This window comes from Cavia porcellus, unplaced genomic scaffold (assembly GCF_034190915.1).
Source record: "Cavia porcellus strain 051 isolate PalLab524CR breed Dunkin Hartley unplaced genomic scaffold, mCavPor4.1 scaffold_2, whole genome shotgun sequence".
NCBI classification, from domain to species: Eukaryota; Metazoa; Chordata; class Mammalia; order Rodentia; family Caviidae; genus Cavia; species Cavia porcellus.
The window spans coordinates 89,900,265-89,924,151 of record NW_026947485.1 but is presented as its reverse complement, the minus strand read 5'-3'; the positions used below and the strand labels follow the sequence as shown (position 1 = coordinate 89,924,151).

Sequence of the window (23,887 nt, the reverse complement as noted above, 5' to 3'; positions counted from 1 at the left end):
ACCTGGGATTATGGATGTCTCGGGCTATCGATTGGACAAGGCTGACTCTTTCTTGAGGAGCTTACAGGCAGAAGGAAAGTGGGCAGCCTAAAGTTGAAAAAGACCTGCGTTCTAGCCTCAGAGGTATCTTCTTGGCTGCAGAGAGCTCAATTTTGTCATCTGCATGATGAGGATGATACTAATTCTGACTTCATCATGCAATGACAGGGGAATGTGGGAAGCTGGATGGAGAGGACAGAGGAGAGGCCTCTTACTGGCTTGGTGAGGTGGTGACATTCCACTTGAGACTCATAGGAAAAAGGGTGGTTAGATGGCAAAATGAAAAGGGCAAACTCCTATTGGAGGCATTATCTCTTTGGGGACCTGATCCTGGAGGCACTTGGCTAAGGTAATTGGGAGATGACTCTTTGGCACCAGACTGGGCTAATTTTTGGACTCAGGTGTTCAAGATAGATATGTAATTGGTGAGTGTCCTTGTCACTGAGGCTCATGGCCTAGGTCCTGATCACCCTCAGGTTAGAGAAGAGGTTACATGGCGGGTGCTGTGGCACATAGCAATTCCTGTGCAGAGGAGTCTTTGGAGCACAGCCTGAAGGAACTTGCTCTAGTCAGCCTCCCACATGATTGTCCTTGATTGTCCTGGGGGACAAGGGCAGCTATATGTTTTTGGCCATGTAGGGGGCAGGGAGAGTTGAAAGTGCAGAGATCAATGAGGCGTCAGGAACTTCATGGGAGAACTGGGGGCAGAAGAGTGGTGTGATCTGGATTTTCTTGGGGAAAGGCTTGTAGCACTCAAGGTGAGTTCAAGGGGCAGTGAGGCCCTTCCTTGATGTTGAGTGACATGAAGACAGGCTTGGCCCACTATGGACAGTCAGAGGCAGCCTGGCCAGGTGGCACAGCGTCTGGGTGCCTCCCTTCTTGCTCTTGTGGAATTAGGTGAGGCCAGGACAGCACCCTCCCGCCTGGCAGAACGTGCTCAGCAGAGAATTCCTTAATTTCTGTGATGGTCAGGAAAGCTGCAAAGGCAAATGTGAGGCAGAGCATATATTGCCTTCTGTGTTCAGAAAATCAAAGCTGTCTGTTCTTTGCACCCAGCCCTGCGGCCTGCATGTCACCTCCCATCCTCATCACACAGCCACACAGCCTCACGTCATGTGGCTGGAGTACCTGTGAGGTCAGATGTTGCTCCAGGCCTTTCTGGATCAGCAGGCAGATGGGTGGGGGTGAGGGGTCCTGCTGGTTCTGACAAGCTGTCAGAGTAAATGTCCTGATGCCCAGGGTCAGGCCCCTGATGAAGCAGGACATCCTGGCGGTCATAGGGTGCAGGGAAGGTCTCTGCCAGGAAGAACTCATTATCCAGGTTGCAGGAAGGATTAGGAGCATTGAACACATTTCCATGTCTGAAATCCCAGTGTAAGAGGCAGGGGGCTCAGAGGGATGGAAGAGGTACATGGGTGCATACAAGCTTGCGTGTATGTGTGTGTGCATGCGTGTGTGTGTGTGTGTGTGTGTGTGTGTGTGTGTGTGTGTGTGCTGGCAGTGGATCTGGGCAGGGCAGAGTCACAAAGACTGGACAGTGGGGTAGGACTAGAGTTTTAAAAAACCTGTGAGGAAGCTGCTACACATCTGTGGGCAGCAAGGTATCAGGGTGCCTGGTCAAGGATGGCAGCAGGAAGGATGGAGAGGAGGTTTCTGAAGCCCTGGGGGGCCACACTTCACTTGGAGATTGCCTGACCTTGAGCAAATCTGAGGGAGAAGTGTTTGCAGATGCTCAGGTGTGTGGCTCAACCAGTGGTGAGCAGTGTCACATTGACAGAGATAGAGGGCAGGCTGGGCTTTAGTCTGTTGTGAGGGACCTCCAGATACCCGAGAGAAATGCCTAATAGGTCTGGAAACCTGAAGCAAGCCCTGGGTGTGGAGGCAGGTGTCCCTGCAGATGAACAGGGGAGGCTACTGAGTGCTGAGCTGTTTGGGCCACAGAGTGAGGGCAGAAATAAACAGAAGTGTGTGGGTGTGTAGGGTACTATGGGTACTGGGGTTGGGGCAGGAACTGCAGCCCTGAAGGATGCCTGGGTGTGAGCTAGTAGAAGAGAGAAGTAAAGGGGTGAAGAACTGGAGACAGAAGTAGCTTACATCCACATCAGAGGAAGGGTGGGGGCAGAATACAGCCGAGGAAGGTTGGGGCTCACTGATGTCAAGGTGTTGAATATCTCACTAACGGGTTAGGCCTTTTCCCTTGTGGATGAGGGAAGCTCAGTGTAGTTTTGAGCATAAAAAAGACTCAATCAGAACTGTGCTGAATAACACTTTGGTGTCAGTATCCAGGCATCCGTCCATGGGACCTTGGTACTCTCACCTTCCAACCCATGTGGCTTTGGCCCAGTCACTCAGGACCAGAACCCCACTCTCAGCCCAGTATTCTTTCAGTTGTGGAGATCAAGTCCAAGCAGGAGGCAGCTGGGTGTGGACGAAGGGTCCAGCTAGCCCCTCTCTTCTCCATCTGCAGGAAGCTGGGCCAAATTGTTGCCTGGGATAACTGCCTCCACTGCTCCTCCTGTCTGCGTTTGGCTGCTCTGAGCTCTTGGTCTCCAGGAGCCTCACTGGGAGCCCATGCCTTGGGTCAGCCTCTGAGAGGGTGGGGTGTTTCTCAACAATCAAGCAGCCTTGGTAGGCCAAGCGCTCTCTGTGGGAACATGGTATTCTACATCCTGGGAGTAACCTTCAAATACTGTGGAGACTGCCACTTTCCTGCCCAGTTGCCCCTGTTCTGCTGCTAAAAAGATGCCTGTGACTTAACAGCTAATGCTTTGTGAACTCCTTGCCATGTGCCAGACTCCATGGTAAGCATGCTATATGCGTCATTTTGTCTAATGCTCTTCAGACTTTTGATCGTATTTTCATCATACCCATTTCACAGATGAGGAGCTTGAAGGTCAGAGAGGTTATATGAGTTGACCATAATCACATAGCCAGGGATTTATATGGGATTTTTAATGAAGGCAGACAGAAAGTAAAAAAAAAAATATTTTTTTTTCATTTTGCAGTGCTGGGGACTGAACCCAGATCTCAGGAATGCTAGGCAGGTGCTTTAGTACTGAGCTACATCCTCAGCTCAAGTTTTATTGCTCTACCATCATCTTCAGAGCAGATCTGGGGATCTGGGCCTCCCAGTAGCTGCCTGCCCTCCCCATCAGCTATGCGAGGCTGCATGCTGATGGCCCCTTGGTGCCTTTCAGGAAGATAGCTGGTGGTTACCAGCTGGTGGGGATCCCAGTGGGGTATTCACAAGCTTTGCCTCTGTTCCCTTATCTGCAAACTGTTACAGTGATGAGGAGGAAAGGAGACAGGCACTTAAGCATTCAGCGCAGCGCTGGGCAACAAGGAAAGACCCAATAACCGTGGTCATTAGAGTCTAATCATCGCGCTCCTTGTCAAGATAAGGCGGTGGCTCAGTGGACGCACGAGCTGCCTGGCCAGGCAGGCCTTACCAGGTGCCAGTGCACTTGGGTGCTTGGAGCTGGAGGACAGAGTATGAATCATTCACCGCGGAAGCCATGTATTATTAATGGCGTTATTCTCAGACTTCTAACCGGGGTCGGGGCCCGCGCCATATATGGAAGACAGGACTCAGCCTCCGCCTCAAGCGCCTCCCTGGTTTTCGAGTTGCCATGGAGTCCCGAAGGCGACCTGGAGGGGGACTCCTCGAGGCGATGCCTGGGCTCAGCTCCACCTCTGGTCCTGGGTCTGCATCCTGGCTCCCGGACATGCTGGAGTCCGCACTGCTCGCCTTGGACCTCTTATTTCGGAGCCTGGGGTGGCGGTGATGGTGTGGGGGTGTGTGTGTGGACTGCTGGGGACAGCGGCGGGCATCTTCCGGGGAGTAGGTTGTGTGCACGGTCCTTGCTGCAGGGTTCAGGCCCTGCTACGCGGTGCTTTCCCAGGAGCGGACCTAGAGCAGGGCCCAGGAACCCTGAAACGAGTCCCCAGCCTCGCTCGGGCCGGGAGCCTGGGTCCCCTGCACTTCCACCGCCGCGGCAAGCTCGGGGTTCCCGAGCACTCGGGGAGAGGGGCCCCCGGCTCAGAGGGGCGGCTGGGGTGCGGAGCTCTCGGGCGGGGCCGATCGCCTTGCAGGCTTCCTTTGGCGTCTCGGCCGCCCGGGCTCCGCGGGGCGGGGCGGGGCCGGGAGGGCGGGGCGCGGCCGGGGGCGGGTCTGGGGGCGGGGTGCGGCCGGGGGGGGGGGGGGGGACCGGGCGCGGGGAGGAGCCGGGGCTGCGGCGGCCGCGTCAGAGCTGTACTCCTGCTGCCCGGTGGCGGCTCAGGCTTGGCCGAACCCCGCCGAGGAGAGGGAGAGACCTGCACCCGCACGTCGCTGCGCCGGAGGCTCCTCTCGCGGGCCAGACTGAGCGACCATGGCAGACAAGGAGGCCGGTGGCAGCGACACCGGGTCCCGAGGTAAGTGCGGGGCGCGGGTCCTGAGGCTGCAGCGGTGAGGGCGGGGGAGGGCCCTGCGCCCTGCAGCCCCTTGCAGGCGATGGAAAAGTGGGCGCCCCCGCCCCATCCTGCCCTCTAGGGTGGAGCCAGAGACCCTGGGCCCAGGGGGTCAGAGGTGGCCCGTCGGTCGGTCACGTGCTCGATTCCGGCCGGGGTGCGGGCATTGCTACGCGGACCGCAGTCCTAGATGGGCACTCTGGCGGCCCCAGCCAGAGTCCGGGTGAGAGCCTCATCTCCTGTGATCCCTGCGCGCTGTCCTGGGGATGCCAGCGCTGGCCCATGAATGTCCGGCTCCGGCTCGGCTCGGCTCCGGGGGCCGTTTTCCCGCGGTCCATTTCCGTGACTCAGCGAGGCGTGGGAAATAGGAGATTTGGAGCTGTCCCTTCACCTCCAACCCACTCGGGTCGAACTCATGCCGTGGGTGTGAGGGCTGCCCGCTTCAGCTGAATGACATCCCGTTCTCTCGCATCCCCACCCATCCGCAGGATTCTCTGGGCTTGCGAAGGACGAAGCTTCGGGGTCTCTTGCCAGGGGCGGGGTGGGGGTGTTCCCGGTGCGGAAATTTGACACACATTTTGCAAATGTGCCGGGGTCTCTTTAGAGAGCGCGTTTAGGACTCGATGGAGGAACAGTGGGAGAGGACAGGAACGGGGCTGGGGAAAGAGGAGGAGCAACTCTTGGCGCCCAGGGCTATAAATCAAAGCTTCGCCGGCGAAGGAGATGGGCCGGCCTGGATTCCAGTCTTGCTGTGCTATCCAAGTGGGAAAAGTTGGGGTCAGGAGGCGCCTCACATCCCTGACCTGCAGGGCCTTGGCGTTGGCAGTCAGGGGAGCCCAGAGAGGTCCGGCAGCTTTTCCTGGAACGCTAGGCTAGCCGCCCTGCGAGTATGAAATTAAAATACACAGAGGTAAGAGAGATCCAGCCACGAGAGAGGCTGTCGGCTCGCCTGGGACTTCAGAGCCTGGGAAACTGAGTCCTGCAGCGGTGCAACCAGTTAGCCGTGCGTCCCTCTCTGGCTGTAGGTGGCCTCATCGCCCCCACCCCTGCGCTCCCGGAGCCGCACCTGCCCCCTCCCCAGCCCATTGTTCCTGCGGATCTGGGAGGCGCCTCCCCACGCGCACTGCAGTGGTGGGGGAGCGCAGTGTGGGGGCTGGGGGATCCTGACCCGGCTCAGGCCTGGGCGGAATGGTGCAGAGCCCAGGCAGTGCCCAAACACGCACTATGAACCTGCCCTTCTCCTGATCTTCCCCAGCCGCAGGCAGTGCAGTAGTCTGGTAGCTGGCTTTGTGTGAACATCACCCAACAACTGGATTGGCTCATTTTTCCCCTACTTCTTTTCTTTAAACTGGGGGTGGTGGTAGTGGATTTTAGGGTGATCCTGGGGAGCATTAGGCTTGCTGAAAGCTTGAGAGTTAGTGAGCCAGTTTCTTCTTGTATCTTCATGCTGGTAAGGAGTGGGTGGTTGTGTCATTTGTAAGATTGGGCATATGATCAGCCAAATCAGAATTGCCAGCAGGGATGTGCACCCACTCCTCAACACTGTTACCCTGAAAATTACATTCAGTGCCCTGCTCCTTCCTTCACCGACACACATGCACACGCACACACATACACTCACACACGGACATACACACTCAGTCACAGGAAACCAGGACTGGGAGAGAGTCCCACCCAAGATGAGGAAACACATGCAGGGTGTGCCAGGCCACCTGCCGCTGCTCCCCACTCTGTTCTGGAGTATTTTTTTCCCTTCCACTGAGTTTGAGGTTCCCAGTGAGCACTCCAGGTGCATGGACTTAGGACACAGCAACCTGAAGAGTAAGCCGTTCCTGGCAACTCACTCTGCCTCTCTGGGTGGTCATTTCTTTATCTGCAAAATGGGGGATATTTATAGCATCTCAGAGGAGAGACTACTCCCCCCTCCCTCCATCGATTTCTGAGGTATACTAATTGCATGTTCTGTGATGGGCAGTGAACATGAATTATTTATCTTTTTAAGATGTTAGCAGATTTCCCTTTGTTGGTGGGAAATTTAAACATCAATGGAATGACCTGTCCAAGGTCATACATCTAAGAAGTTTTGATTGAGTCCCAGGCTGTCTGGTTCCAGGAGTCTTTCACTCCTTAAATAGCCCTCCTGAACCATCCTGTCAGGGGATTAAATGGTGGCTGAGATTGGAGGTCCCCTCGAGGTTGACACTGGACTTTAGAGATGGGATTTTTGTCAACCTGGCAGTTAGTGTTAATAAAAATAAACATTTAAATTTTGACATTTGTGGAAGACTTAGTATGTGCTGCAATTTAGGATTATTGAATTATTCATTTGTCCTTGATCACACTTGTTGAATTCCAGGGCCCTGTGACCCCCTATTTCACCATTCTACCAAGGACCAAGCTGATAGGCCCAGAGGTGCACAGCTGGAAAGGATCTGGAGGGATTTTAGGGTTGGGCTACTGGACCCAGGGTCCAAAGCAAATTGTGCACCCTCTCCTAGCATGTGCCTGGTATATCATAGGCCCCCAGAAAATTGTGTTGTGTTTGAGTGAATGGGCGTATGACTGATGGGCTGGCTGCCCTATTCCCTCTGGCCATTAGAGGACAGGTGGAAAGGAAAGGGCTACAGTTGCAGGGAACCCAGAGAAGGTCAGAATGGTGCTCTGGATACAGAAATTCAGGATTCTCCCCATGGGATCTACCACAGTGCCAATGCCAGCCTCTGCAGCTATGCCCTCTCCATGATGGTTCCCATGTCCCCCAGTGCATGCCCTCTCCCTGCAATGTCTTGTACTTGCTAGAGCCCCGGTGTCCCTGCAGTTCCTTCCTGCCTGAGACATTTGCCTTTGTATAGCAAACTCCTATTGATCCTTTCAAACTTAGTTCAGGTGCCACCTCTCCAGAAGCCTTCCTGGATTCATGCATCTGATTGAAATGTTCCTGTGTAATCCCAAAACCTCTGGTATTTAACCACTGGTGACGCCAAATAGTGTTTCTTCTTTTCCAACTAGTTTTTCTTGAGAGCTTAGGTGCGCCCCTTGTGTTGTATGTATCCCATTCACTCCTCAGCCAGGTTGATATTAATTACCATTACCCCATTTTGCCAGTGAGCCAGTTGAGAGCTTTGGACAAGTCAATGGCTTGTCCAGTAAATGGCACTGGAATATGGATCAGTCAAGGAGCCTAAAAGGCTGTGCTGTTTTTCTTAGTGCCTTTTCTCTCAACAAGGGCCAGAACCATTTTTCATGTCCATATTCTTAGTAAGGGTTCAAGCAGGTGCCCAATGAATGTTTCACTGTGTTGAGTGAATGTAAGTCAGCAAGCCATGAAGGATGCCAGCTGTGGGGAGTGGTGTCCATGTCCTGGCCTCTCTACAGCGCCACTTCTAGCAACTCAGAGGCTCAGAAGTGGGCCAAACTGGAGGAGGGAGGTGGGTGGGGCTTGGGCAGTCTCTGAAGAGAGGAGGTTTTGATTCCTTGTTTGATTCCAACAAGGCTCTGAGTGAGGACTCAATCTTGTGGAGGCAGAATGCGCTCTTGTCATATAAAGAGGCGTCTTTGGTAAGACAGAAAGCTTCTTTATTACTGCTGTGCATAATTAGAGTGGCAGGCAGGAATCAGGGCCTTTTAATGGGAACACTGTCCTCACGGGTACTCTGGGCCTGGCTGGGCCTAGGCATCCCCCAGAGAAGAGTGGGGAGTGCTAAGCAAGGAAACCAGCCCCTGTGGCCCTCTATTGTGTTCCTGACATGGTAGATGACTGCAGGTCCTGTGCTCTTCCCCTGGATGTGTAGCCATATGCATTGTGGGTGGGTTACATCCATGTGACTCATAGAGCAAAGACTTTCCCCACCTGTGAAGGGGTACACAATGCCTGCTTAAGATATGTTGGGAACCTAGTGAGAATATGGACTGACAACAAATGGCCTGGTCATTCATCCAGCCCTTTGGCCATAATGGGAAGAGAGAGGTGGCCTTTGCATCTCTATCTCAGTACCCACTGGGATCACTATTTCCTCGTATGATGTGGTGGTGGGTCAAGCTGGTTTGCTTTCCTTAGGGACTCTGGGAGAAAGGCAGATTCTGCTCTGATTTTTCTCAGGTTTAGGGCTGTCTGGTGATATGTTCAGATCCTGGTTATTTTAGGCCAGTGATAATCCTCTCTCTGAAGTAACTCGTTTGAAAATGGTCTGAGTGTCCCCTCCTGCTCTTTCCCCATTCCTACAGATTCCACAATAAATGAGTGAGTGAATGAGTGTGTGTGTGTGTGTGTGTGTGTGTGTGTGTGTGTGTGTGTTTAGAGGGTGATAGCAGAAGGGGGCTGCTCTGGCTTCCAGGAAACTTACATATAGGCAGCTACTCTCTTGGGATGGTCTTGGGATGATCCTTTAGGATTAGTTTCCCTCAGTTCTCTTGTTGGAGTCCCTTGGGGGGCTTCTCAAAAGTCCTCATATCCCATCTTCATTTCATACTTTTATATCAGGACCTCTTCCAGTGGGCAGCCAACACTGTGAGTCCAGGAGTGCCACACATCAGACTCAGGACTGCAGCACCTGGGGTGGGACAGGGAACAGCAGACAGGTGACCACCTTGTGTTGCATTGTCTTAGTCAGAAAATCTTTAACATAAGCTCTATGCTAAATGTGTTGCTGGTATTATATTACTACTTTTTTTCTTTAAAGATGACTTCTTACAGTGTTGTCCAAGTTGGTCTCAAACTCCTGACCTAAAGTGATCCTCTTGCCGCAGCCTCCTGGGGTACCTGTGACTAGAGGTGTACCTCATCATGCCTGGCTCTAGTATCATTTTATTTAATTTTTACCAATATCCTACAGAGTGGGTGATTCTGCATAGGAGAAAGCTGAGGTTCAGAGTCATTTTAGGTCATTTGCAAGGTGACACAGCTCCTCCGGGTTTAGTGACAAAAGATCTTGGTGCTGTCAGCTATAGGCATATTGCATCCTCTGAGAACTCCTTCCCAAAATTGAGTTGTTTGAGGTTCACCTTGCTGATTATGGATGACCCCTTCCCCAAACTGTGAGTTGCTAATTCTCTTCAAAATCAACCCATCATTTAAAAACTGCATTTATTTCAGGAAGAGTAGTTATATCATTTCCATAAATAGAACTCCTGTACCCCTTGCCATAAACAGAAGGTGACCACAAATAAATACACAGAAGCCCAAACAAAGTTTTGGCTCTTCAGGCAGCCCCTGCTGCCCACAGGAGGTTTTGCTTGGAGATGGAGGCTGTGCTCTGAGTCCCTAGGGAGCCCTGAGAGTTCTAGAGAGAGTTAGGACCCTGTACCAGATGAAGATTGTCTCTTGAATGGAATAAGCTTGCAAGGCACTCAAAAAGGAAGGGAAGAACCTTACTATTCCTGAGACTGAGAGGAGCACAGGGCATTATGATTACCATTCTCCACGTATTGTAGTTAAGTACATCTTGGAAATGGGCCCTAACTGTACATTTGCGAAGTTCACAATGAATCCTAAACTCAGGTAGAACCAGTGTGAAATGTGGCTGCTTGGACTCTGAATGACCATTTGCCTTCTCTCACCAGGGGAATGGGGACCCTGAACTAGAGTGTAATGTTTGGGGAGACTGGATGGGGGAAAAAAGGGCTCACAGGAACTCTTAGCTTGGATTCATTCCTAGCTTTACCACTGAGCAGCTTGAGGTTTCTGGACAAATAACATACACATCCCCTTTTGCTCACCTCAGATTCCTCTTCTCTGAAATGGGGATAATCATAGGATGCATCTTAAGAGAATTTGATTTGCTCCCACAATCCATGCTTAGTTCTGAGTGTTTGGGGCTGGGGATTTAGCTCAGTGGCATAAGCACCTGCTTTGCAAGCCCAGTCATGAGTTCGATCCCTAGTACTGACCCCCTCCCCCCAAAAAAGAGTTCTAAGTGTGTTTCCTGGTGTACAGTCCATGTTTGCTGTAATCTGCTGTAGTTATTTGTTAGTACAAGTAGGGCGGATATTAGTGACTGCCTTTTGTCCAGGAGGCTCAGCAGGGAAAAGGGCTGGCCTGAGACCCTGGAGCTAATCTGGAGCAGACAAGGGCCATGTGAGATCTTATCCATCAATGTTGGAACCTTGGAGGAAAGCTGCATGTCTCAGGCTCTTGGTCCCATTTAGCTCCCACTTGGCCCTTAGTCATGACTTAGTTCCTCACTGGGTTTTCTGACTGGAGCAGCCAGTGGGGTTCAAGGCCTTTTTGTCCCTGTACTGTATCCAGTGCTGTCTGAACTCTGTCCTCAGATGGACTCTCCTCCACTCTCAGCCAGGCTCTCCTGGCATTTTAAGCGCCAGATCTGAACTTTGCAGATGCTTCTTTGAACTTTGTTGGGACCACCCCTCCTCAACCAGCTGTGCCTGTGCTATGACAGGTGTCATATGGGGCTGGCAGCAGCTGCATAACATCTCTTCTGGGAAACTCTGGGCCACAGTGTTTTAGCGACTTTGCGTTTAGGGTGTCCGTGCATTCATCTGTGCTGCAATGTAGGATATACACCTTGCCCCCGTTACGCTAATACGACTCCTTTCACTTTCCATATATCTCCATTTGGAAGATAAGGTGGTGGCGCTACCTTGTCTTCTTCTCAGCCATCAGGGCCTCGAGTGGGACAAGGCAGGCAGGAGGGTTTGCTTAGATCTCGGATTTGAGCTTGGATACAAAAACATTGCTGTCTCTCAATTTCTTCTGCCGTATTCTGAAAGGGTTTTTGTGAAGTACTTGAGTGTAGTACAAACAAGTGCACAGTACATACTATTGCTGTTGCCACTGTTACTTTGATTTGGGAGGTGTAATGGTCAGATATGGGATCTGGGGTCAGATGTCATGTGTTCAAATCTGGAGCAGTCATTTACCTGCTGTGTGACTCTGGAAAGTTACCTTTCCAGGCTTAATTTTTTCCCATACAGTGTGGCTTATAGTAGTGTCTTCCATGTGGGGTTTTGTGAGGATTAAATGACTTGGTTCAAGAAAAGCACTTAAGGGGTTGGGGATATAGCTCAGAGAGGCACAACGCTTGCCTGGCAAGTGTGAGGTCCTGAGTACAATTCCTAGTACCAAAACAACGCCAACACAAAACAAGCACTTAAAACAGAACCAGACATGAAGTACACACTAAATAAATGTTAGACAGCTATTAATGCAATTAATGAATAAGTATCAAACTCATTCCTCTAGGCAGGAGGAATTATCTGACATTAGTTCCGCATTGCCAAGTATAATGGTTTACCTAACATTCTTGGAGATAAAAAATAAGCCCTGGGCCAGGGATTTAGCTCAGTGAGACAATGCCTGCCTGGCAAGCATGAAGTCTTGTGTTTGATTTCCTCTAAAAAAGTAATAATGATATACCCCAAATGGATCTCACTGGGCAAAAATCAAGGTGATTGCAGAGCTGTGTCTTTCTGGAGGTGTCAGGGATCAAACTATTTCCCTTCCTGCCTCTCCCTTATATGGACCTTTCATAAAGCCTCCCTGGATAACCCAGGACACTGTGCCAACTCAAGATCTTTAATTTAATCACCCTGTAAAATCCCTGTTGTTGGGGGAAGCAACACTTTCATAGGTTCCAGAAATTAGGACATGGGCATATTTAGGAGGGGGTATCTGAGCCTGCTATAGGCAGAAAGAAAGGGGTCTGCCTGGATTAAGAAGTGTTAATTCGAAAGCCTCTGTCCTCTTACAGTGGTCCCTGTTTGAGCACTGGAAGCAGCTCCTCAGTGTTTCATGGAGTCGAGTTCCTCGAGTACCTGGGTACCTCTCTTTCTGGAGTCTAGATTGTTGATCAGCTCTTGTCTCTTATTCCATCATGGGAATATCCTTGGAGATATTGCCACTTTCAGGGCTGATTTAACTTCTTCATATGGACCTATGGCATCCTTGAAACCCGAATAAAGATGTATTAACTCCCACACAGGGAAGATAATCGAAGAGTTAAAGAATTAGTGAAATTCCTACAAAATGTCACATTTTTCCCATCCTACAAGCACAACTCTGTTTGCTCATGCTATGTAATAAATCATCCCACGATTTAATGGCTTAAAACAATAGTCATTTTATTTGCTCAAGACTCTGTGGGAAGGACTCTGCTTGGGGGTTCTTTTCCAGTTTGCCTTATGATCACTCATGGATTTGCACACATCGGAGGGCTTTGCGGGGCTGGACAGTCTGAGATGGCCTCCGCTACAGGGTTGGTGATGGCTTCCGGTTGGGCTTTTTCTCCTCCTGGAGGCCAGCTCAGGGATCTTTATGTGGTGGTCTCAGAGCAGCAAGAGGGTGAGAGGGGACATAGCAAGGGCTGTGGAGCCCTTTCTGAGAAGGTGTGTAAACCACTTCTGTTGCATTCTGCTTGTCCATGCAAGTCACCAGGGGTGGAGAAAGAGATTCTTCTTCTTCAGAAGAGGAGCTGCAAAGCATGTGTGATTGTTTTGAATCCAGAGATTCATCTCAACTAAAATATTAAAGTCTAAAATCATTCTACATTTATCATACTGTAAAATACTAAAAAAAAAATCATATGTTTTGAAACAACCCAGTTAGAACTTTTTGCTTGGTAAGATTTTCTGCAAGTGTTTGAGGATCATCTTACACTTAACATCGTTTTATCTGTGATGTGGATCTATAATTTTAAATACGGGAACGATGGTATGCTTAAAAGTTGTATTAACTCATTTGCAGTTTTCCCCAGTGTGTTTTGAGAGATCAGGAGAGAAAGAGTAATGCATAAAGAACTGTAAAAAAAGAAAAGCTAAAAATCTAAGACATACCTGCCTTTAATGCAAGTCATGGTCATTTTGGGGTCTTTTCTGTCCTTTGGCTCTACGGGAAAGCTTAGAGGGGACCCAAATACTCTGCAAAGACATTGCCCCTGAAGACAAGTTGTGCTCTGAATGGGTTTTTAATTTTGACGAGAATGCTCTCCTAAGAAGTGGGTGCCCCAAGGCCTTTCATCTCAAAGGAGAGTGCTGGCATTCCCTTGATGGGGTTTGACTATACTAGAAATTTATTAGATCTATAACTATTTTTGGAAAGTTTCTGTAACAAATTTCCATAGGTGTTGAAGGATGTGCACCAATTCTGTTTTCCCCATGGATCCTGTTATTTTAATGTGTGGTTTTGAGGGGTGTGAAGATTTTCAGGAAAATATTACTGCATTATAGTAGAAATGATTGTAAGTTCTGCAGAATGGAGCTTCTGTCCCCTTAGCCTGCTGAGCACCCCAGGATTACAGATGAGCATGGTTTTGCCAATATTTGTTTGTTTATTCATTCATTTAGAGACAGAGTCTTGTTATATATTCCAGGCTGGCCTTAAACTCGTGGCAATCTTCCTACCTCAGCCTCCCAGGTACTGGGATTATGGATGTGTGTCACCAGGCCAGGCTTATCAGGGTTCTTTGCCTCTTACCAACTGGCAATAGAATAATGTCCCTTGTCATCTTCCATTTTTTGTAAATCAGGCTTCATCGTCTTTCTGTTACAAGAAACAATAACTTCTATGCCCAGAATCCTGATGCCCTTTGGGATACAGAAGATGCAGGCATTTGGGCTTGAACTTGCTGATTTAAGCCTCTACTTGGCCTCTCTTTGTTTGCCCACTAGATTTCCTTGTGCTAAAGACTAAATTCCTCTGGTCACTTCCTTCCTTTCTTTTCCCTTTCTCATTATTCACAACTCTGCTAGTTTGGCAGGAAACAGCACAAATTTCAGGAATTCTGTTCCCAAACTAAAATGGAGATGGGAGTTAAGTGTCAGAAAACAGCTCGTGGTGGCATCAACAGCAAATGAAGCCACACTGTCAAATATCAAGACTGGGGCCACAGTTTTGATTTATAGGTGGGCCCTCGAGCACAGGGAGACCAGAGGCAACCCTGGAACATTTGGCAAAGTTAGGATACGAAACCAGCCTGAGGACTCCCATCAAACACCTTCCACCTGAGCTCAGAGATGTCCTCAGAATCTTTCCCACACTGCAGTCCAGGCAGCCACCCCCAGTGGACTGGAGATGGAGCAAGGACCTGAACCTGTCTGCCTGATAACCCAAGGACTTGTCCTGCCCTGCAGCAGTTACATTGTAAAACAGATTTCAGAGAAATAAAGCTTAACTCAGAAGAATGAGGTGTGAGCTCAGATTGCTACAACTGAAAGATGCCTTAGTTATGGAGCCCCATATTTGTTCTTGCATGGTCCCTCACTTGACATCTGTAGTTTGCTGTCTTTCTGAGCCTTGTCCTTGACAGAATGCCTGATTCACATGGGCATTCATTAGCTTTTGGTTGCAGTTAACTAAACTTGGTTTAGCTAGAGTAAAAGCCAAAATTGCAACTTCAAAGTAAGGATCCTGGGGTGGTGGTGTTGGATGGTCTGGGTAAGGAAAGTGAAAGAGAGCTTGGCAGTTTTCTCTTTCCCTGTCCCTTACTGCTGCCTTGCCCTGCTGGTCAAGGTCACCAAGCCTTCTTTCCTGCAGGCCCACTATCGTGTTCTTCCCACCGCAGGACAGTATGGCCACCTGCACTGCTTATTATGGTTTGTGTTTTGATGTTCCCCAAAGCCTCATGCAGTCGTGGGGCAGGCTTCTTGTGATTGATTCATGGTCCAATGCTGGAATTACGGTGAGAGTGCTGCACACACCCTGGGGTGGGTAGCCTGCATACAATGTAAGGGAGGAATGAGGCTTGCTCTCACACTCCTGCTCCTCCCTATTTACTCTAACTGCTTTTGCTGTCTTCTATTGCTGTGAACTGTTGCCCCTGTGCCACGCCACTCTGCCTTGGAACTAATTATGGACTAATAACCTCCACAAGCTGTGAACTAAATAAACCTTTCCTCCTTTAACCTTGGGTGTCAGGTATTTTGTCTCAGCAATGAGGAAAAAAGTGACCAAGACACTGCTCATGTTGAAGTGATAATTTCCAATTATACAAAATGCTTTCCATCTGTATTTTTCAGTCTTTCTCTCCCCAGTCCAGCTCCTCAGAGAAGGGCCCTAGGTTCAGGGATACTTAGGTATCTGATCCTACAGCAGTTTTCCCTGCCTAAAGGGCAGGGCTCCTTGCTGGAAGGGCATGGTTTTAGCGGGTGTGTTGGTTGGCTGATGGTCAGAGAGCAACTGTTTTCTACTAGTAGTTACAGTGCTGCTAGCTGAGTAAGCTATGTGCAGGACTTATTTTCTAGGTAAGGGCCACAATAGATAAAGAATGAATGGACAACTGGTTGGAAATTTTCTTGTTTTGTTGTTTCATGTAAAAAATGACTTTCTACCCTCAAAGTATTTCATGCTCCCTGGGGTAGCTGGCCACTGGGTCCCTCCAGGGAGTAGACAGTACAGTCCCATGACATGTTCTGCTGGTGATTGCTGGGCCTCAGTCTCTCCACATGATTGCTGGGCCTCAGTCTCTCCACATGACATCGGCTAGCTGGTCTTGTTGAAGGGGCCAGTGGCATCAAGTCTATGTGTAGTTTCCTCATCCAGTACTTCGAACACAGCAGAAGGGGCACAGCATTCATCTGATGCCAAAAAATTGCCTGATGCATTTGTACCAGTGCCACTTTTGTCTCGACTCAAGGACAGTTTCAAGGACCCTTTGTTGTGTGTGTGGGGGGTAATGTATTCGGGGGGCCCCACTGCAGGACACTGGAGATGACTCCAGGCATGGGGCTGTGCTGGGAAGCTGAGCCACACCTTGGTGCATACTGGTCTCTAGCTCCGGTGCCTCAGCCTCGCCTCTAGGAGTTGTTGAAGAGCTGGGAGACAGAATCATACTTGCCTGGCAGGAGAGGCATGTCTGGAGGGATCAGTCCCTTTCTGGCATGTTCTAGAGGCTCCACAGATGTCTTTGCAAGGCTGTCACCTACAGCCACAGGTCTTCCTGTCTTAGAGCAACCCTTGCAAAATGGCTTAAAGATAGTAGTCAGAGTCCCATTCCTCTTGATTGGCCTCTGGTAGACTTGTCCAGGACACTTGCTTGGACACATGGGGACAAGATACATCCAAGACCATGTAGTCCCTGCAGGGATGGCTTAGCAATTGGAATGGGGTAGGGAAGACCCCAGGCCTCCTTTGTGAGTACTAAGGTAGAGTAGACCTTGGAATCAGACAATGCCTATTTCAAATCCTGGTGTTACCTCTTACTAATTGGGTGGATTCAGGGAAGTCATTTAGCTTCTTGGGCCTCAATTAAGTGCAAAAGTGCCCAATACACCATGCCTGCCTCCCAATACATCAGGCTTATGAAATTAGAAAGTCCTATCTTGAGCTCCCACACGGGCTGGTCATCTGACTTTGGCCTGAGTGATTTGCTCAACCTCTCTGAACCCTGTGACCTTATCTGAAAAACGCAGGTGAGAATTAGATGTGGCCAAGTATATGAAAAACCTGCCTTTAGTACAATGTGTACATTCAATGTTAGGCATTATCTTCATTATTGAAAGTCCCATTAAGTGGGCACATATATAGCACTTAGTCATAATGGGGACCTGGCTAAGTAGGTGGAGTTTCTGTTGGAGAAATTTTTTAAAAATCAGGTTTAGTGAGGTATAAGTTATATAAGGTGAAACTCATGCTTTTTAGGTATACATTTCTGTGAGCTTTTTTTTATATATATAGTTATGCAACCACCCATCACATCAGTATGTAGAACTTTTTCAACTTGGTAGGATTTTCTCGGTCAAAGAAATTTACAGGCAGGATCCTTCCAGTTTATTGAGGGCTCCACCTCAGAAGATACAGGATACCAAGGCCTAGACCATCCCCTCTAATGGAGGGACCCTTGAGGAACCATGCAGTGACACTTGGAAAGAAAAGAGATAATTGCTAAGTGTTGTGTTTCCTAAGTGTTAGCCTGTGGACAAGTCAGTGATAGTCTCTGATGAACAAAGCCTGTGGTGGTCTGTGAAGAAGCTACCTAGGTGACTCTGTAGTAGGTTTTCAGGAAGCTAAACTTATTCCATCGCAATAAGTCCAGTGGATTGCTACATGAAAAGCCTACAGTAAGTCATGACTGCAAGTACTTACAGCTTTGTGCAGTCTCCTCTCATCTGGACTCTGGGTTCAGCCATGCTACTTGTTTAAGGTGTTTGCAAACATGAAGTCAGCAGAGGCTGTAGTAGTCATTTTCCAACACTACAGCAAAATACCTGGCGTAATTAACTTACAAAAAGAAAAGATTTATTTTGGCTCCTGGTTTTAGAAGTTCAGTCCATGAGTTGGGACTTGTTGCTTTTCAGCCTCTGGCAGGGTGGCTAGGCTGGCAATGGTGGAGAGCATGGGGCAGAGCAAACTGCTCACTTTATGGTAAGGAAGCGAGAAGGGAGGGGAGGAAAAGGAAGGAAAGGGAGTGAGAGAAGAGAGAGGGAGAGTGTTATGATTTGTGTCTAGTTATCCCCCCAAAGCCTCATGTGGTCATAGGGCTTTTTCAGAGGTGGCTGAGCCTAGAGTGTGTTATGTTGGGACTAAGGGCCTGTGATCAGTATGGATTAAGGGCCACTGATTGGCTTGGCATAGTTTTGACTGAGATTAAGGGTGTGAGTGCTACACCCACTCTAAGGCAGTTAGCATTCTTATTACATAAAGATCAGAAAGAGTCTTGTCCTTTCTCCCTTGTTGCGTTTGCTGTCTTCTGCTGCCATGAACAGTTGCCCCTCTGCCATGTGCCACTCTGCCTTGGTGCCAGCCAGTTGTGGACTGAAACCTCTACAAACTGTGAGCTCAATAATCCATTTCCCCCTTTAACTTTGGGTGTTGGATATTTTGTCTTAGCAATGAGAAAAGTAACTAAGACAGAGACATACACATATGCGTGTGCACCAGAGTCCCACAACCCATTTTGAGGGAACACTCCCCATGACTGGCCAACTCCCGGTAGGACCCACTTCTTTCAAGTTTTACCATCTCCTAATAGTGTCACCTGGAGATCAAGCCTTTGGGAGACATTCAGTATCCAAACCATAGCAATGCCTGTCAGTGCATCATGACTTGCCTACTTGTTATACTACTACTTAGGAGATGCCTGTGGTCTTGCCGAAGGGGCCACATAAAAGGGAGCTGAGGCCACTGATTGACAGCCCAGCTGAGCTGCAGATGTAAGTGAGGCTGTATTGGCCCATCTAATGTTATCTGATCTTCGGATGACTGTAGCTACTTAATGGATTCAAGATAAGAGAAGTTTAAAGTGTGGAAATAAGTGATTATTTTAAGCCAATAACTTTGCAATTAACTTTTTTGATAGCTATAGATAACTGGTAAAGTTCTAGTTATGGTTTAAATATGAAGTGTCCCCCAAAGATTCTTGTATTGAAGGCTTCATTCCCAAACAGCAGTGGGCTCTAGAAGTGGAATTGAGAGAGGTGATTGGATCAGGAGGCACTAATTTCATTGGTGGGTTAATCCATTGAAAATCCATAGCTGAATGGGCTGTTAGGAGGAAGAGCCCAGTTGGAGGAAGTAGATCACTGGGCGTATGCCTGTGAAGAGTGTATCTTGTCTCCTGGCACTTCCTCTGGGGCTGTCTTCCTGTCCATGAGGCAAGTGGCTTTCCTCCATCCTATGTTTCTGCCATGATATTTCTGCCTTGGATCTAGCAGACCATGGAGTGAAATCTCTGATTTTTCTCCCTTAAATTGTATATATCGAGTATTGTGTCTCAGCAATGAAAGGAGGCTAATACAGTTCTGTTTTCGTTTGTTCTATGAACTGAATATAGTAGAAGAAGGTAGGGTTGATAAAAGTGTTGTAATGTCTACTCTTGGCAAGTAAAAATATATACAACACTTGGTCAGGTCCTTTATTTTTGGTGGCAAAGATTTTGCTGTTCGGTAACTTGAAGCATCTTATGATGTCTGAATTAGTGAGGGTCTGGACAAGCAGTTGCAATGCTACCTTGGGTCTTTATCCATCATTAGCACACCAGTTAGTGTGACTTTGATTATCAGAGTGAGAAATGGTTACAGCTGGTGGGTGGTGGTGGTAGCTGTCAGTATTCTGTGAGCCAATTCTTCATATTCCAGATGAAGAAGCAATCTGTGAAAGTGACAGCAAGCTGACAAGCACACTGGGACATATTTTTTTCCTTGGGCCAAGGCAAGACTGACGAGGTAAAATATTGGTCACGGGCAGGATTTGGGTCTGGTGGTTTGAAGGTTACCCTCAGAGGAGACTGTGTTAGTCCATTTCTATTGCTAGAAAAACATATCTGAGACCTGATGGCTTACAAAGAATAGAGGCTGATTTGATTCATGATTCCAGAGGCTGAGAAATTCAAGATCATGGTCTCTGCATCTGATCAATGTCTGGTAAGGGCTTCCTAGATGCATTATAACATGGCAGAGAAGATCACATGGAGAAACAGAGCCAGTACTAGCTCCAGTCTCTCTTCCTCTTATAAAACCACTGGTGTCATCTGGTGTCATCATAAGGGTTTTGTGTCCTAGGGTCACAGCCCCTGCCCCTCTCCCAGGGAACTGGTACCCAATTCCTTGCCCAGACCCATGTTCATCACTGGTTACTTCCTCAGAGAGAATTTGTAACTGTGCTTCCATCTGTGAGTCTGCTTACAATTCAGGGAACTTCTTCCCTGCCTGCCTTCCCTCACCCGGTCAGGGCTTGTTGGGGCCATGTAGTCCTCTCACACATGCTGCCATTGCTAGTTTCAGACTTGCTACAGATTTTGGCAACTGAATACTGGGACTCTGATGCCAAGGATTAAAGCCTAGGGCATTGCCAGTTGGGAAAGCTGGGGCCCAGCAGTGGAGCCAGGTCCTTGAGCCCAACATGAGGCCCAGAGCCTGAGCAGGATGTTCCCCACCCTTCAAGTTGGCAATGTTTCTGTCTTGGCACTTCGGGCAGGGCCTCTGGATTACTTGGTGAGAGTGGGTTATATGGTAAAGCCAGAAGCAACAAACATGAAGTATAGCTCCTGGGGTATGAAGGGGTCAGGGCAAAGAGTTTGAAAGCCTCTTTCTAGCAAGGTCAGAACCTGTGCTGTCTTTGGCAGGCAACATGGTTTCAGTGACCAGTCAAATCCTAGGTTTGTGCTGTTAGTTGTTTACAGTAGGCTCTCAACTTCCCTGAGTTTCATCTTTCTTCTCTAGAAAATGGGCCTGAGACTTAGAGCTCCCAATGCTGCTGGGGAGATTTTCTGGGTAGAGCGTTCCTGAGGATTTGGGAGATGGGTGGTCACTAGGAGCAGATGGAGGCAGACGGTCGTGGTGCAGGAGATAAGAACAGGCAAGGCCTGTGCAGAACACTGTGGCCAGGGAGCAGCTGGAGTCCCCAGGGTAGTGGAACACAAGAAGAAAGAAGAAGGACCACACCCTAGAGGCAGCCCTTGCTGACCCAGACTTGCCAGGCATGTTGAGACAGAGCTGTGGTGGGCCTTCATAAAATCCAGCACTGTGTGGCAGGGGTCTTATCCTCGTTTTATAGACCAGGAACCTGAGACTGGAAAGGTCATTGCTCTCAGTTAGGATCCATGGGAAGGGGCTGAGCATGGTGGGACATACCTAGAATCCCTAGAAGGTTCATTTTGGCTCAGAGTTTTAGGGGTTTCAGTCTATGACCAGCTGGCTCCATTGCTCTTGCAGTAAGGCAGAACATCACGGTGGGGAATATGTGGTGGAGCATATTCAAGAGGCAAGGTGCTTGTCTCTTGATGGCCAGAAAGCAAAGACAGAGAGGAAGATCCAAAGCCAAAATACATGCTTCAGAGGCTCCCAGCGCCCAGCTCTTCTAACTAGGCCTCGCCATCTAAAGTTTCCATCACCACTCAATAGCACCACCAGGTGGGGAGCCAGCCTTCAGCACATGGACCACTGTGGAATGTGTAGGATCCCGAGCATAACAACCCCTGGAGTGCGTATGTTGAAACCCAGTCACCAAGGTGATGTTATTAGGAGGTGGAGTATTTGGGGGGTGATGACATCATGAGAGCAAAACCCTCATGAATGGGATTAAAGCCTTTATCAAAGAGGCCCCAGAAAGCTGTCTTGTCCCTTCCATCTTGTGAGATTACAAGAGATGCAGAAAGCAGATCCTCACCAGTCTGCTAGTTTGCCTGGGTGTTGATCTTGGGGTTGGTATACTGATCTTGGACTTTTCCAGACCTTCAGACACCCTGATTTTAGACTCATGAGACCCACTACAGATATGCAACTTCCAGAACTATAAGAGAATAAACTTGTCTGATTTTTAAGTCCTAAATTGGTAATAACAGTCTATCTTAGTTACGTTTTCTACTTGCAGAGACAAAATACCCTAACACACAAAGTTAAAAGAGGAAAGGTTTATTTTAGCTCACAGTTTGTAGAAGTTTCAGTCTGTAATCAGCTGACTCCAAGGCAAGATGGCATAGCAGAGGGGCATGGCAGGGGAGAGTCTGTGGCAGGCAGAAGGCAGCAAAGACTCCAGGCAGCAAAGACTCCAAGCACCAAGCAACAAGCAAGAAGTGACAAATGACAGTAGCAAATGTCCTTTTATATTGTGTCCCTTTATATTCTATCTAGGCTACCTGTGCTTGTGGTGCATAGCACTCACACCCGGGAATATGCCAGTCCAGTCATGGACTAATTCAGTAATCACAACTCTTAATCCCAGCATCACATAGTCTAGATCTGGCCACCTCTGACCACCTATGGTGGCCACCACCTATGACTGCATAGGGCTTTGAGTGAACATCTAAACACAACCCATAACACGGCCAATATAGGAAGCAATGTATGGAGTCAAAATATAGGACAATTTCATCATTCCAGAAAGTTTTCTGTGGCCTTTCCTAGTCCCCTATCTTGTCAAAGACTGGTTGTACCAGTTTTTAAACTCCACATAAATGAAATAATGGAGTACACATGCCTTCCTGTCCAGCATCTTTTGCTCCACAGGGCTTTTGATGTTCAGTCTTGCAGTTGGATGTTCTGGTACTTGGTCCCCTTTTTATTGCTGAGTAGTAGCTCTTTGTGTAGGTGAACCACACTTTGTTCATCCTCTTTCCTGTGAACTGATATTTGGATTGTTTCTAGTGTTCTATTAGGAAAGAAACCTGGTATGCACATCCTGGAACAAATCTTATGGGTGCAGACACTCAGTTCTCAGGGTGAAGTTCTGATTGTGGGGTTACTAGGTTATAGGGTTGGCATATGTTCAGTCTTGGGTAGGGATTTCAACACATGCAGGCAAGAGGCAGTCTGGGAACTGGGTGCTGGTGGCTGCCCTGTTTGCCTGCTGTGGTTTCTGGGAGTGCTTGTGTGACAAGATGATGTCTTCTCTGAATGGGGAAGTGGCTTACAGCCTGTCATGAGAGGGTTCCATTGGAAGCCCTCATAAGCCCTCAAGCAGCACATGTGCTTTGGGACTGAGAACAGCTGGTGGGTGAGACCCATGTCCCCATGCTCTTGTTCTGTACCTTGCTCAGTGCTGGAACTTTGTTGCATATCTTCCTTCAAGGTCTCCCTGGCAGACTGTGAGCTGGACAGGTGTTAGCTCCATTTGTGGTTATAGAACCTGAGGCCTAGGACACAGTCCTGTGTGTGATAGAGCTGGTGAGGGAAGGACCTGGTGTCCCTCTTGATGTATTCCAGCTAACTCTGGTCTTTCAATTCCATTTCCCACCCCAAAGGAGTGGCTCAGGGCTGTGCCTGTTTGGAAGGCAGCCATGAGGGTCTGTTCCTCCTGCAGGAAGGATAGCTGTGCCTTCTCTCTGCAGGCCAGGTCAGGGAACAGCAGGTGCCTTCCCAGATGGCAGAGAGCACTGCTCACTGGGTGCAGGGGATTGTGTGTGGGGCAGCATTGATGGAGGACACTGGTCAGGGCCAGTGGAGATGCTTGCTTGGTTAAAGAGTTAGATCTGACATGAAGAGTGGTGGAGAACTATAATAGGATACTTGAGGCTGGGCATGAGGAGATGAAATTGATGCTCATCATGGGATGCGTCTCATGGAGTTCACCTGCAGAATGCAATGGATATTCACAGAGCTTTTAATTACAGCGGTGAAGTTGCAGTCAGTCACTGTTTTAAGAACTTGTCAGATTCTCATACATGAGTGGCACATGTGCTGCATGTGCATGAGATCCAGCTGGTGGCAAAGGATTCTTGGGCTGGGGCTGGTCCTGGGGGATATTTCACATGGACCCTAGTTTGTCTTCCTGATTTAACTTTCTAGGCAACACTGCAGTGATTGTTTGGCAGCTGCCTGTTTCTCTGTTGTACATTTAGCTTCTGAACCTTCTTGTTTACTAAGTCAGAATGTATTGTGTCCACAGCATTTAGGACCCCCCCCCCTTACTGGTCTAGGGGGAAGAGAGAGAGAGAGAGAGAGACAGACAGACAGACAGACCCTGGGTAGATGAGGGTGGGGAGAGAGGGCCCATGTAGGCTTCCGGGGACCAGCT

General features: G+C 48.8%; 1 protein-coding gene across 4 annotated transcripts in view; it reads left to right on the top strand.

The window, feature by feature from the left end:
• Positions 1 to 23,887, top strand: part of Hspa12a (heat shock protein family A (Hsp70) member 12A) — a 154,437-nt gene that overhangs the window by 85,965 nt on the left and 44,585 nt on the right. The window contains exons 1-2 of one of the 4 annotated variants that reach the window (XM_005008090.4): positions 3,680 to 3,834; positions 4,320 to 4,452. The exons of 2 other annotated variants lie outside the window; for them this stretch is intronic. In XM_005008090.4, coding sequence (XP_005008147.2) covers positions 4,410 to 4,452 — 43 coding nt within the window. In that variant the 5' untranslated portion in view covers positions 3,680 to 3,834; positions 4,320 to 4,409. Of the gene's footprint in view, positions 1 to 3,679; positions 3,835 to 4,246; positions 4,453 to 23,887 lie in introns of those variants that run through there. One more of the 4 variants, XM_003479639.4, reaches the window with a different exon arrangement.